Source organism: Peromyscus maniculatus, chromosome 21 (genome assembly GCF_049852395.1).
Source record: "Peromyscus maniculatus bairdii isolate BWxNUB_F1_BW_parent chromosome 21, HU_Pman_BW_mat_3.1, whole genome shotgun sequence".
Taxonomy (NCBI): Eukaryota; Metazoa; Chordata; class Mammalia; order Rodentia; family Cricetidae; genus Peromyscus; species Peromyscus maniculatus.
The window spans coordinates 58,031,871-58,044,917 of NC_134872.1; the positions used below are offsets into that span (position 1 = coordinate 58,031,871).

General features: G+C 50.9%; 1 protein-coding gene across 1 annotated transcript; it reads right to left on the reverse strand.

The window, feature by feature from the left end:
* Nucleotides 1-10,425: 10,425 nt before the first annotated feature.
* On the reverse strand, nt 10,426-12,687 carry LOC143269967 (uncharacterized). The gene is made up of 2 exons (XM_076557911.1): nt 12,348-12,687; nt 10,426-11,932 (listed from the first exon to the last, which is right to left on the reverse strand). Exons 1-2 carry the CDS (start codon nt 12,685-12,687, stop codon nt 10,704-10,706), a joined length of 1,569 nt encoding a protein of 522 aa, XP_076414026.1. The 3' UTR covers nt 10,426-10,703.
* Between the last annotated feature and the right edge of the window lie 360 nt (nt 12,688-13,047).

Consider the following 13,047-nt stretch of genomic DNA (forward strand, 5'->3'; position numbering starts at 1 on the left):
TTCCGAATGGTGTGCATTTGAAATCAGTTCTGTTGTGCTCCAGGCTCCAGCTGATGGCATCAGGGAAGGATCCTTCTTAGCTTGTTCCTATGTTAGAGTGTTCTTGGGTTGATACACTACCCTAAACTCTGCCTTCATGTTCATTTGTGTGTGTGTGTGTGTGTGTGTGTGTGTGTGTGTGTGTGTGTGTGTGTATACATACACATTTCCCCTTTCTGATAAGGACATGAATTATCACATTTGGGAACACCCTTACAGGTATGACCTCAGCTTGATTACATCTGTAGGGACCTTCTTTTCAGAAGACATCACATTGACAGGTGTCCTGAGTTAAAAAACATCTCTTTAGGAGACAGAATTTAGCCAATAGCGCTATGCTAGAGGTAAGTTAATGCTGAGTGGGAGGTCAAAGGGGGGCCTCTGAGGATGCTGTCTACGGGCTCATAAGACACTGTGCTAAACTTTAGTGACTTAAAACAATGAACACTTACTACCTCTCACAGTTTATGAAAAGAAATGTAGCATCCAGGGGCTGGAGAGATGGCTCAGTGACTAAGAGCACTGACTGCTCTCCCAGAGGACCTGGGTTCAATTCCCAGCACCCACATGGTAGCTCACAACTAACTGTCTATAACGCCAGTTTCAGGGTACCTGACCCATGGCAAAACACCAATGTACATAAAATAGAAATAAAGAAATTTATAAGATAGTTAAAAAAGAAAGAAAGAAATATAGCACCCAAGAGACAGGAACCACAGTGTCTCTTAAGACTTCCGGAGCTAGCAATCAACTGAGTGATCTCCTGATCACCAAGAGTGAGGCAGGAAGATGGAGGGAGAGAGGGCAATTGAGTGAGGCTCGCCAAAGAATCTGAGGATGAGGGGGCAGTGTGCGGGGGAGATCCGGGGAACCATGGCAGCATGTTGTCAGCGAGGAGCTTGAAGTGTGAGGCTTGGATGGGAGCATGGAAGCCAGTGGTGACCTGGGGAGGTGCAGCTGTGGTGGGGACAATACCTGACTGGAGTGGGTTGAAGAGAAAATGGAAAAAATGAGGAAGCAGATGGCTTCTAGAAGGTTCTGGAGTCTTGCTCTAGAGCAGGGCAACTGTGAGATCATGGACTTTACTGGGATGTAGAAAAGGAAAGAGGCTGAGGGGGCTGGCTCGGTGTCTTTGATGAAGTCACCTGAGGTTGACTGAGGTCCCGTGCTAGGTCAGGGGGCTTGTTTCAGCCCCCGGGAAGTTACTTCGCTCTGGAAAGTGCGCCCTCTGGTGTTCAAGCGTGGAGTCACGGTCCCACAAACTTAGCAGAGTCTGCGCAGTTTGTTGCAAAAAAGAAATCCCTTTTCTTTGGGATTTAAGTATAAAATAAACTGCCGGGATCTAACAAATATGGGCAGACAGGAGGAATCGAGACATTCTCCATTCCCCTTATCACCTTCCAGTTAGCCCACTTCTGTTCTTAGTCACCAAGGATTCCCGTCACAAAAGGATTCCCATCACGAGCTAGGAGAGAGATGTGAAAAAGAGTCTTCCTGGTAGAGGAGAGAGAGGAAGAGACAGAAGGAAAAAAGGAAAAAAGGGGAAGGAGAGAGAGAGAGAGAGAGAGAGAGAGAGAGAGAGAGAGAGAGAGAGAGAGAGAGAGAGAGAGAGAGAATGCTGACACTTTGATTTTTAGACTTCTGCCTCTAGAACTTGTAGGAATAAGTTTGCTGTGAGGCCAGCCGATTAGTTGCACTTTAATACTGTGGAAACTATTCAAAACCAAAGGAAAATGAAATCTAAGCAGGCAGTTACATTTGCCAAAGTTTACTTGAGAAAAAATGGCTACCCCTCCTCTTGCCCACCTTCTGGCGTCCACGCCTAGAAGACTGCGGGCCCTTTACCCCATTGTGGTATACAAGGCTATGGTCTGATCTTACAAGAAAAGAGTGAAGAGGCGGCATTTCCTTTGACATTGCAATACTGTGACTACAGTTTGGCAGTCCCTTACCTCCAGTGACATCCACCCTTATGTCATGGACATAGGCAGAGCAGCAGTGAACTCTCAGTGAGCTAAAAGAGCAGCTTTATGGTGTAGACCATACCCTTCTCTTTTACTGGACTCTGTAAATTTCATAACAGCTCCAATCACACTCTATGAGCTCTTTTCCATATGCACAGACGTGATTCCTTCAAGTCAAAACCAATAATGATGAAGAGTAAGCAACCAGAATTGATTTCCTAACCAGGCATTGGAGTGCATGCTTGTAATTCCAGCACTTGAAAAGCAGAGACAGGAGGATCGGGAATTCAAGCTTATCCTCAACTACATAGTGAGACAGAAGCCCTCCCCACCCCATCCCCTCTCTCTTACACACACACACATACACACACACACACACACACACACACACACACACACACACACAGAGAGAGAGAGAGAGAGAGAGAGAGAGAGAGAGAGAGAGAGAGAGAGAGCAAAATAAATCTCAAACCTCACTTTTCTGTTTCTGCTTATAGATTTTTTTCACTCATTGGGAATAAACCTACCAAAAATATTTACTAAGAATAAATCAGGGGCTCCAAAAATGGCTCAGTGGTTAAGAGCACTGATTGCTCTGCTCTTCCAAAGGACCCAGGTTTAATTCCCAGCACCCACATGATGGAACCATCTGTAACTCCACTCCCAGGGGAACTGACCACCTCTTCTAAACTTCTTGGGCACACACATGTGGTGCACAAATAGACATGTAGGCAAAACACCTACACACACAAAAAAAATTAAAAAATAAAAATTAAATGAAGAAATTAAATAAATAAATAAAGTTCAAACTATGACATTGAACATCCTGAGTCAGGGTAGAAAACTGGTAATGAACGAGCCGGCGTGTGTAACACAAGCTCATATTTATTGAATGTATTCAGGCACTGGCTTTGACAAAGCATTTAAAATACACTTACCATATATCGGTTCACTAGATCCCCAGGGCAGTCCTATGAGGCCAGAGTGCTCATTCCCTGAGGCAACATAGTGTGAGGGGGTTAAGTCATATAAGCAAGGTCAGCTCAGCCAGGGTCACTATCATGGGGTTTCAGCTGCTCACCCACTCACTGTTCATGTTTCTTGTCGTTTCCCAACTCTGTGTTTTGTTCTGGTGTAACTCGAACCACCCCAGCTTTGTGAATGGTGAAGGGAAGGGGAACAGACCGAGAAGTCAGAATTCATCCAGCTGTTCATTCAACAAACAACTTCAGCTTCTAGTTGGGAGGGACCTGTGTAGAAACTCAACAAGACACGCATAAGTTAAGAAATTGAAACACCAAGCCGCCAAATGGCCCCAGTGATGATGCCCTACAGATGGCGTCAGTGGTATCGGGCAACGCTGGTGTGTTGATAAGGGTGGGAGTGGAGGATGATGGAGAGGTGGGGTGTGAAGATGTAAGAGCTGAGGCTCTCTGAGTGGCTCTGGCAACTTTCAGGAGATGAAAAGGGTAAGATGGATCTGACCGTTTGCTAAGGTGTCATCCCCTGTGCCCTGGGAACGGCCTCTGCTTGTTCTCTTGCTCAGCAATGTGAGTCTCATGTTGTTCGCCAGCCAAGAACACACAGCGATGTGAATCAGATGAACCGGGAAGGAACTGACAAGTATCTTCGGGGCTTTTATTTTTGGCTTCTGATGAATATGTATTTTAGCAATACTAAAATTGCTTGCAGGAATACGGAACAGCCCCTCTGCATAGGAACTTCTCAGAGAACCTTCCTTAAACAGCATGAGACTTAGCTTAGGAACGTCCTCGGTAAAAATGTGATCTGGCTGATGGCCCTGTCCCATTTCCCCCACGCCCACTTCCTAAGAAAAGAAGCAAAAACTTCAAAAGACCTGGATAAGAAACAAAAACGTCAATGAAGTGAGCTAAAAATCAAAAGGAAGATTGGCAAGTAAAAGAGGGATTAGACGTGACAGATACTGGGCTTCATTTGAACCGTAACCAAGATTATGCTGGCTTCTCCTATATCTTCAGTCATTTCAACAACTTCTTTCCCTCAAGGAGTAAGAACAACTGATAATTCATTTCTTCTGTTCTTTCAAGAGATGAGATTTTGATGTTTCAGCAAGAGCTCCTGGGGGAGATGAATAGGACGAAGCTGGACAGACCAGAGTCATTAGCAGGAAATACACATGCTATGAGAAGGCACAAGGCTAAACTCTGCGTAGTTTAGCTCCATTTCTTCATCAACAGATAAGATGGGAAGGCTTGAGGTGGAGCACAGGCCAGAGGAAGGCTGGAATTTGGACTTACATACTAAGCTACCATACGTTCAAGTTTCATTAGAATGTAGGAAGCAGAGACTTAGGTTAAAACTGTAAACAGCTGTGGGCAAAAGACAATGTGCCTAGGCATCTACAACAGAAGACCTGAAATGTTCCAGAGGAACTGATTCTCAAGGCTTTGAAAGACCCCCAGGGGAGATGTTCCTCCGGGAGAGACCCCAAACCCGAGGAACACACCGAAACCACAAATCAGATGCAAACAGCAAGAGGGTTTATTAGATGCACAGGTACCCGGGGCCAAGTCTCTCGGAGGACTTGCGCGCCTTCCTAGGGCAAAGGGGACTTTTTATGGGATTTCAGGGGCAGAGGCTCGGTTACAGAAGCGAGAAGCATAGTTACAGGGTCCCTATTGGCTGTTTTACAGAAGGCCAGGGTGAACTTGGGGTCGCGTTCTTTAATTATCAGAAGTTTGATGTGTGGCTGACTTGGCCTTGTACATCGTATAGTGGGTGTTTTTCCAGCCCAGCTGCTTGTTCTCCAAGGCCAGGGGCCCGCCATAAAATATCCTCAACTGTCTTACTCCCAAGGCCGCTGACCCAATTATCCCCTATCTTAGGCCGGATGGCTGGCCACAGTTATCTCTTTCTTCCAAGGCCGGCTGGCTAGTTAGTCACAGCTGTGAACTCCTGTTTTTCTGATTCCTGCAGAATGGCGTTTCTAAGGCCAAGTTATTGGGGGGGGCATTACATCGGCCCAACGCCCCATGTCCTCATAATGGAGTGGGGGTCTTTCATTCCCCCATTTTCTTTTCTCAGGGAATGGAATCCTCCATTCATGGGGAAGAATAGGGATGTGGCTCCATTTCCACCTGGTTGAGTCGTTGGTATTGTTGGGTCAATACCAAGGTCTGAACAATAGAAACACGTTCCCTGATAAATTGGACAAGTCTGTTTAGGATGCAGGGCCCGAGCGTCAGAAGGAGCAATAAAATCAGAAGGGGCCCTATAAGGGTGGAGATGAGGGTGGTGAGCCAGGGGGACCTTCCGAACCATCCTTCAAACCATCCCTGCTGTTCTTTAAAGAGTTTTTGTCTTTGTTCTAATCTCTTTCTTAATTTAGCCATGCTATCTCTCACCATCCCAGTATGATCCGCATAGAAGCAACATTCTTCTCTAAGGGCAGCACATAACCCCCCTTCCTGCAGGAAGAGGAGGTCTAATCCCCTCCGGTTCTGCAGAACTACCTCAGACAGGGAGGTGAGTGACTTTTCCAAGGCACTCACGGATTCCTCCAGTGCCTGGATATCAGTATGCATGGCAACCTGGAGTTGTCTGAACTGGTTGGTTTCCATGAGGGCAGTGGTACCTGTGCCTATTCCGGTGGCGATTCCTCCCATAGTTAATCCACCTAGTATTAGGGCCAGGGTTAGCGAGACTGGCTCTCTTTTTATACGGGGGACCCCTGTTTCATATCAGGCATAGATATCTTCAGGTGTATGGTAGACTATCCTGGGGTACAGTTCTATGAGCACACAATAATCGGCCATGTTAGCTAGTATTGAGGGGGAGAGGCATGGTGTAAGTCCAGTGCTACAGGCCCAGTAAGTTCCGCTGGGAGCCACGAGATAATGGGGTCCTGGAACAAGTACCTGGGTGCAATTACACAGGTGTTGGTGGGTGTAGGGTACTGTCCCCAGACATAGTCCTTGTCCTGACACCTCGGAGATTGTGAGCTTATGCTGAGGTGTCGAGGCACATCCTGATGGGGGTGAAGAAGAGTTGGTGAAGCTTCCGACTACGGCCACCCCCTCATAATAGGGAGGTGCGGAAACTAGGCATAACCAGCACTCCTGAGTCCGATTTGGGTTGGTAACATTGAGGGCTGAGTAAGCGCCCTCTATAAGATTCAATAGCCGGTCTCCCGTACCGGGTCTGGGTGGCTGGAGGGTGGCTGGGGTTACAGTGGCATTCGGAGCCGTGTTTGGGCGAATGGCCGAATTGGGTCGGGGGGTAGCCCTCCGGGGTGTCGGAGCGGGTAAAGAGGGACGCTTTTGGTCAGAGAGAACCTGGTTGGGACCTATAAAGGCGGAGGGCTCCGTGATTTTAAGCTTAATCGTAAACACGACTCCCTGGTCCCGTCTTATCATGTAAAGTCTGAGTCCCCATGTTTTACCTTTAATCCAGTCTTGTGTGATCTCCCTTCCCTTCTGAGTGAAAGATATATTCAGGGGGTTGAAGGTGAAATTTACACAGGGACCCTCCCCCTTCCAGTAAGTGTTATCTCTTCCTGACGCGACAGTTCCCCAACAATGTCCTTGGGTAAGGGGACGCCATGAGTGGCTTTTTTCTTGGGTAGCCCTTTTTACCCTAATGAGGTCCCAAGTGGATGAAGGCTTCCAATAGGTATTACCAGTTGTTTCACATCCCCATGTTTTACAGAAGTAACTTTCATAACCCCCACATTGGCTAATCATCTTTCTGTCCCTACCATCCCGGGGGCAGACGTAGAAGGATAGTTGTGACAGGGCTGCCCTGGCTTCAGGGTGACCACATCCGTATCCCCCGTCACTACATTTGCAAGTTCCCTTACCATCCTGACAGACGTCTGGTGCTCTGGGGTTCATGGGGTCAGTGGTAGGGATGTCCCAGTCCTCTGACCCTGCTGCTAATTGGCAGAGATCTGGATGCAAGTTAGGCCACCATGTAAAGGGGGTGTGAAGGGCGGTCGTTTGCCAGACCGTCTCCCCAGTTTGTGAGATGACCTGCCAGGTAATTTTCTTAACCAGGTAGGGGATCTCTGGTGATGCCCCTCCTAATGTCAGGAGGAGGACTATTAGGGGGATCAAGGGGACCCCCGAGTGAGTCTTATCTTGAGTGGGTTCGAAGAGCGTTGAACTTTCCATGTTGATGTCTCGGTGCTCTCAGCTTCGTCGGGTTCCTTGGCAGCCTTCACATGCGATGCGTGGACCCAAGCCGCTATCCTGTCAACCTTGAGTGCGGTGGGAGTAGTTAACAGGACGGTGTATGGTCCTTTCCACCTCGGCTCTAGGTTCTTGGATTGATGGCGTCGGACCCAGACAGAGTCCCCAATCTTGAATGGGTGAGGCACCACCGGGCGATTCAGTTGCTCCCGGTAGGCATCCGCCAGGGGTTTCCACACCGTCTTTTGCACCAGCTGGAGGGCTTGGAGGTGTGCCTCTAGGGTAGGGCTAGTGGCAAAAGAGGAGATGTCAGGGTGAAGGAAATTTACAATTGGTGGGGGAGCCCCGTACATAATCTCGAACGGGGTTAGGCCATGAGGCCCAGGAGTGTTCCGGGCTCGGTAAAGGGCTAGGGGGAGCAGGAGCACCCAATCTCTAGTGCCAGTTGCAAGCGTTAATTTGGTTAAAGTCTCCTTAATGGTTCTATTTGCACGTTCTACCTGTCCTGAGCTCTGGGGGCTGTATGCACAATGAAGTTTCCAATCAATCCCCAGTAGCCTGGCCACCTTCTGACTTACCTGGGAGACAAAGGCGGGCCCATTGTCTGACCCCAATATCTGGGGCATTCCATACCTGGGAAAAATTTCTTCCAGGAGCTTCTTGGTTACCACGTTAGCGGTCTCCTTCTTGGTAGGGAAGATCTCCATCCACCCTGAAAATGTGTCTACAAAAATCAGAAGGTATTTATATCCATATAGTCCGGGTTTTACCTCGGTGAAGTCAAGTTCCCAATGGACTCCTGGGCGGTGACCTCGCAGGCGGCTCCCTCTGCTCAGATGGGTTTTTCCTGGATTAACTTGGGCACAAGCAGGGCAGCTGGAAGTCACCTGTTGGAGGACCTGTTCCTGATTCAATAATACAGTGCCCGAAGCCTCATCAGCCAGAAGGGCCCTCATCTTGTTTTTGCTCAAATGGGTTAACGCGTGGAGGAACTTGAGCATGTATTTGGTATGGGAGGTTGGCATAACTAATTTGTTATCCATTATATAAGCTTGTCGCTCGGTGCTCCATTTCGCCCCCATTTTCTTCGCTAGTTCCTGGTCCTCCGGGCTGTAAGACATGGGGTCTCTATTTGGCTGTTGGTCCTGCAAGACCAACAGCTGGTCGCCCCTTGGGGATTGTAAGGCGACTGTCCGGGCTGTCAGATCAGCCAGCCGATTTCCCCGTGCTACGACAGAGTCATCTTTTTGGTGCCCCGGACAATGTATGATGCTGAGCTGATGCGGGAGGAACAATGCCTTTAAGAGGTCTAAAATTTCTTTTTTGTTTTTAATTTCCTTACCCTCCGAGGTCAAGAGGCCTCTTCTTCTGTAGATTTCTCCATGTACATGAGCAGTGGCGAAGGCATATCTGCTGTCGGTATAAACCATGAGTCTCTTACCTTCCGCCATCCGGAGGGCCTGGGTCAGGGCGATCAGCTCTGCTCTTTGGGCCGATGGTCCAGGCGGCAGCGGTGAGGCCCAAACTACCTCTGATTCGGTGGTAACGGCTGCTCCGGCCCTCCGTTCTCCTTCTTGGTGGAAGCTGCTCCCATCCGTGAACCAGATAAAATCTGGGTTCGACAGCGGTTGATCTGTTAGGTCAGAGCAGGTGCCATGGACCTCCGCCAGAATCTGGAGGCAATTGTGCTCCTCGGATGGGTCTGGCAAGGGCAGCAGGGTTGCGGGGTTGAGGGAGACAACTGGTCCGAACACCACTCAGTCTGTGTCTAGCAACAGAGCCTGGTAGTGGGTCATCCTGGAATTTGAGAGCCACCTGTCTGGGGGCTGCTGGACCAGAGCTTCCACCGCATGGGAGGATAACACAGTTAATGGCTGTCCCAAAGTCAGTTTCCCTGCATCCTTGAGCAAAACAGCAATGGCGGCTACCATGCACAGACAAGGGGGCCATCCTGCAGCTACCGAGTCTAATTTCTTGGATAGATAAGCTACAGGTCTCTTCCATGGCCCCAATCTCTGTACCAGTACTCCTTTTGCAAAGCCTGAGTTCTCGTCCACGAACAGTTCAAAAGGCTTGGTCAGATCTGGTAGGCCAAGGGCTGGTGACTCAAGTAAGGTGTTCTTAATTCGTTGAAAGGCCTGTTGCTGCTCCTCTCCCCAGTGGAACATGGCCCTGGGCTTGGTGAGAGGATACAGGGGGGCAGCCATTTCAGCAAAACCTGGGATCCAGAGGCGGCAGTAGCCGGCTGTACCTAGGAACTCCCGCACCTGGCGGGGGTTCCTTGGAGGAGATATGGAGAGTATGGCCTCCTTCCGTGCTCTCGTGAGCCATCTCTGTCCTCCCTCTAGGGCATAACCCAGGTAAATGACTTTGTTTTGACAAATCTGAGCCTTCTTAGCCGAAGCCCGATAGCCCTTCTGTCCCAGTTTAGCCAAAAGGGCCCGAGTGCCTCTTAAACATTCAGCCTGGGTTCTGGCCGCTAGGAGGAGGTCATCCACATATTGGAGCAAGATTAAGGCCGGGTGTTCAACCCGGAATTCGGCTAGGTCTGAGTGTAAGGCTTCATCAAAGAGAGTCGGGCTGTTTTTAAACCCCTGGGGGAGCCGAGTCCAGGTCAACTGTCCTGAAAGTCCCATCTCTGGGTCTCTCCATTCAAAAGCAAACAGCAGTTGGCTCTGGGGGTGCAATCTCAAACAGAAGAAGGCATCCTTTAAGTCCAGTATCGTATACCAAACGTGGGTTGGTGGAAGAGTGCTGAGGAGGTTGTAAGGGTTTGGTACCGTGGGGTGTATGTCTTCAACCCGTTTATTAACCTCCCTCAGGTCTTGAACCAGTCTGTAATCCCCTGTCCCAGGTTTTTTTACAGGCAGGAGGGGGGTATTCCAAGGTGATCGACAGGGCACAAGTACTCCCTGATCCAAAAGCCTCCGGATGTGTGGTTTAATGCCCTCGTGGGCTTCCCGGGACATAGGATACTGTTTGATTGAAACAGGAGTGGCGGAGGCTTTTAACTGAATAACAAGTGGGGGTTGGTCGTGAGCCAGCCCCAAGCCGCCAGTCTCTGCCCATGCTGAGGGAAATTCCCTCAACCAGTCCTGCATTTCTTGTGGTGGCCCCTTAGAGGGCTCAGATTCAAACAGGCGGTATTCCTCTTCCAATTTTAGGGCCAGGACTTGTAGGGGGGTCCCTTTGGGTCCTGTAACGGTCGACCCCTTATCATCAAAATATATCTGAGCCTTGAGCTTAGTCAACAGGTCTCGGCCCAATAATGGGTGAGGGCAGTCGGGTATATGCAAAAAAGAGTGGGTTACCTGTCCAGATGCCAGCTGAACCTTTCTCTCGGTGGTCCATCGATACCTCTTGCTACCTGTGGCCCCCTGGACCAAAGCTGTGCGGTCACTGAGAGAGCCTCCGGTGTGGGTCAGGACTGAATGTTGAGCCCCGGTGTCCAACAGGAAGGTCACTGGCTGCCCCCCAATCTTGAGAGTTATCCTAGGCTCAGGGGGGGGGGCTCCTGGCCTTGACCTCCCTAATCCTCCAGATTGAGGAGGTCCGTGGCCCTTGACTTAGGTCTCCGAGACCCTTGAGGCTTCTTTGGGCAGTCACAAGCCCAATGTCCTCTCTCTTTACAGTAAGCACACTGGTCTTTGTCAAGCGGTGTCCTTCTCCGATCTCTCGTCCTAACTCCCTCGCTGACCTGTCCCTGAGACACTGCAGTGGCCAGGACTTTAGTTATTTCCCTATGACGCTTTTTATCTCTCTCTTCCTGCCTCTGCCATAATCTCTCTTCCCGCTCTTTGGGAGTTTCTCTCTTATTAAACACTTTTTCTGCCTCTCTCAATAAATCTGACAAACTGAGTGAATGCAATCCTTCTAGTCTCTGTAACTTGGCCCTTATATCTGGATTTGACTGATAGATGAAAGACAGTATGACACCCGGCGCCTGTCCTGGATCTTCTGGATCGTACGGGGTATACATTCTATATGCCTCTCTAAGCCTTTCTAAGAACGCTGCCGGCGTTTCCTCCTTTCCCTGGGTTACATTTCTAACCTGGGCCAGATTGGTAGGGCGTCTAGCCGCCCCTCGGAGACCCGCCAAGAGCAACTGGCGATAGAGACGTAGGTGCTCCCTACCTTCTGGGGTCGCGAAGTCCCAGTTCGGGCGGGTGAGGGGAAAGGCTGCGTCAATGATATTAGGCAATTGGGTGGGTCTTCCATCGTCTCCTGGAACCCGCTTCCGAGCCTCCAGGAAGACCCGCTGCTTTTCCTCCACCGTCAGGAGGGTCTGCAGTAACTGCTGACAATCTTCCCAAGTGGGCTTGTGGGTCACTAAAATGGACTCAATCAGGTTAGTCAAGGCAACAGGGTCCTTAGAGAAAGGAGGATTATGTTGTTTCCAGTTGTAGAGGTCAGAGGCTGAGAACGGCCAGTATTGGAGCTGGTGGTTAGGACCTTCCCTAAGGGGAAAGGCTCTGGACTCCTTGGCTGGCTCGTCGCGCTTTCCTCGTAGGCGACCGGCAATTGGGGAGGGAGCCGGAGTCTCATCTTCCCTCTCTCTCCTTAGAGGCTGTTCAGGCACCTCCGCGGGGGCCGTCGGTCCCTCCGGTGCCCGATTCCCTGGGTATGGTGGTGGGTCCTCTGTTAGGAGGTCAATAAGAGGTGAATTGGGGTCTGGGGGGAGGACAGGAGCCTTAGGGGAATCCTTTCGTGGGAGAACAGGGTAAAGGGAGGAGGAAGGAGGGGCGGGAGGGAGCGGTGGTTTGGCGCCCGCGAGTGGCGCCGTCCCTCCTGAGCCCCCTTCTCCAAATCGGGGCTCCCCAGTCGTCCCAGAGCCAGTCCCAGCACACTGCCACAGTGGAGGAAGTGCACTCGGTAGTGGCCCTTCGCCGGTCGGGGAGCAGTCTCCCGCCGATCCCATCCCCGGCCCCGCCTGAGCGCCGGCGCCATAACCTGCGGCCGCCTGCACGCCCGCCTGCGCGTTCCCACATCCCACGCCCGCCTGCAAGCCTGCCTGCGCGTTCCCATCTCCCGCACCCGCCTGCAAGCCTGCCTGCGCGCCCGCCTGCGCCGGAGCGGCGGGCCCGCGGGGAGAGGAAAAGACTTGCTGGTGTGGGGTTAGGGAGGAACAGGGAGTGGGAGGGATCCGCCGATCTGGCTTCCTCGGCCCCGGGATACGGCGAGCGCTGCTGCTGCCGGGGGGCTGAGGGGAAGAGAAACGGCTTAACCCACGGGGGAGGTTCTGTTGTCAGGAGTCTCCACATGGCAATGTATGGGACCTGGTCCGGGTGGCCATGGGGACTGGAAGCAAAAACTTTTCCCTCCACCTGTGAAATAAGACTGAGATTAAAGGTTCCCTGACGAGGCCATCCTACATCCATTCTGACCCAATCGGCCTCGCAAAGAGTGATCCATTTTTTCTTCTTAATTACGACTCCTTCGTTGTTGGCTCGTGTCTTTACGTCTGACCAGTGGTCAAGCGTGAGGCTCAAGGGGGTGGTGACAGTCTGTCCCATTGCTGTTTCTAGGAGGAGAACGGTTAAACAGAAAACAAGGAACGACAAACCAATACAAATAAGACTAACACGCGCTGCGCAGCTTCGGTTCCAAACCGAAAGCAAAACCTCAGAAGAAGACTGCGAGGGTCCAGCCCCCTCTTCTCCAACCAACACAACGTATCCCTCGGATACGTGAGTGGCCCCAAAAAACCGTGCCCCAGAGGGGACTTCAGACCGTGCCCCAGAGGGGTCTTCAAACCGTGCCCCAGAGGGGTCTTCAAACCGTGCCCCAGAGGGGTCTTCAAACCGTGGAACGTCTTCCAGGTTCGCAGTGGCGAAGTCCGGGCCCGTCGGCCCCCCCTTTCAGATCCACTGACA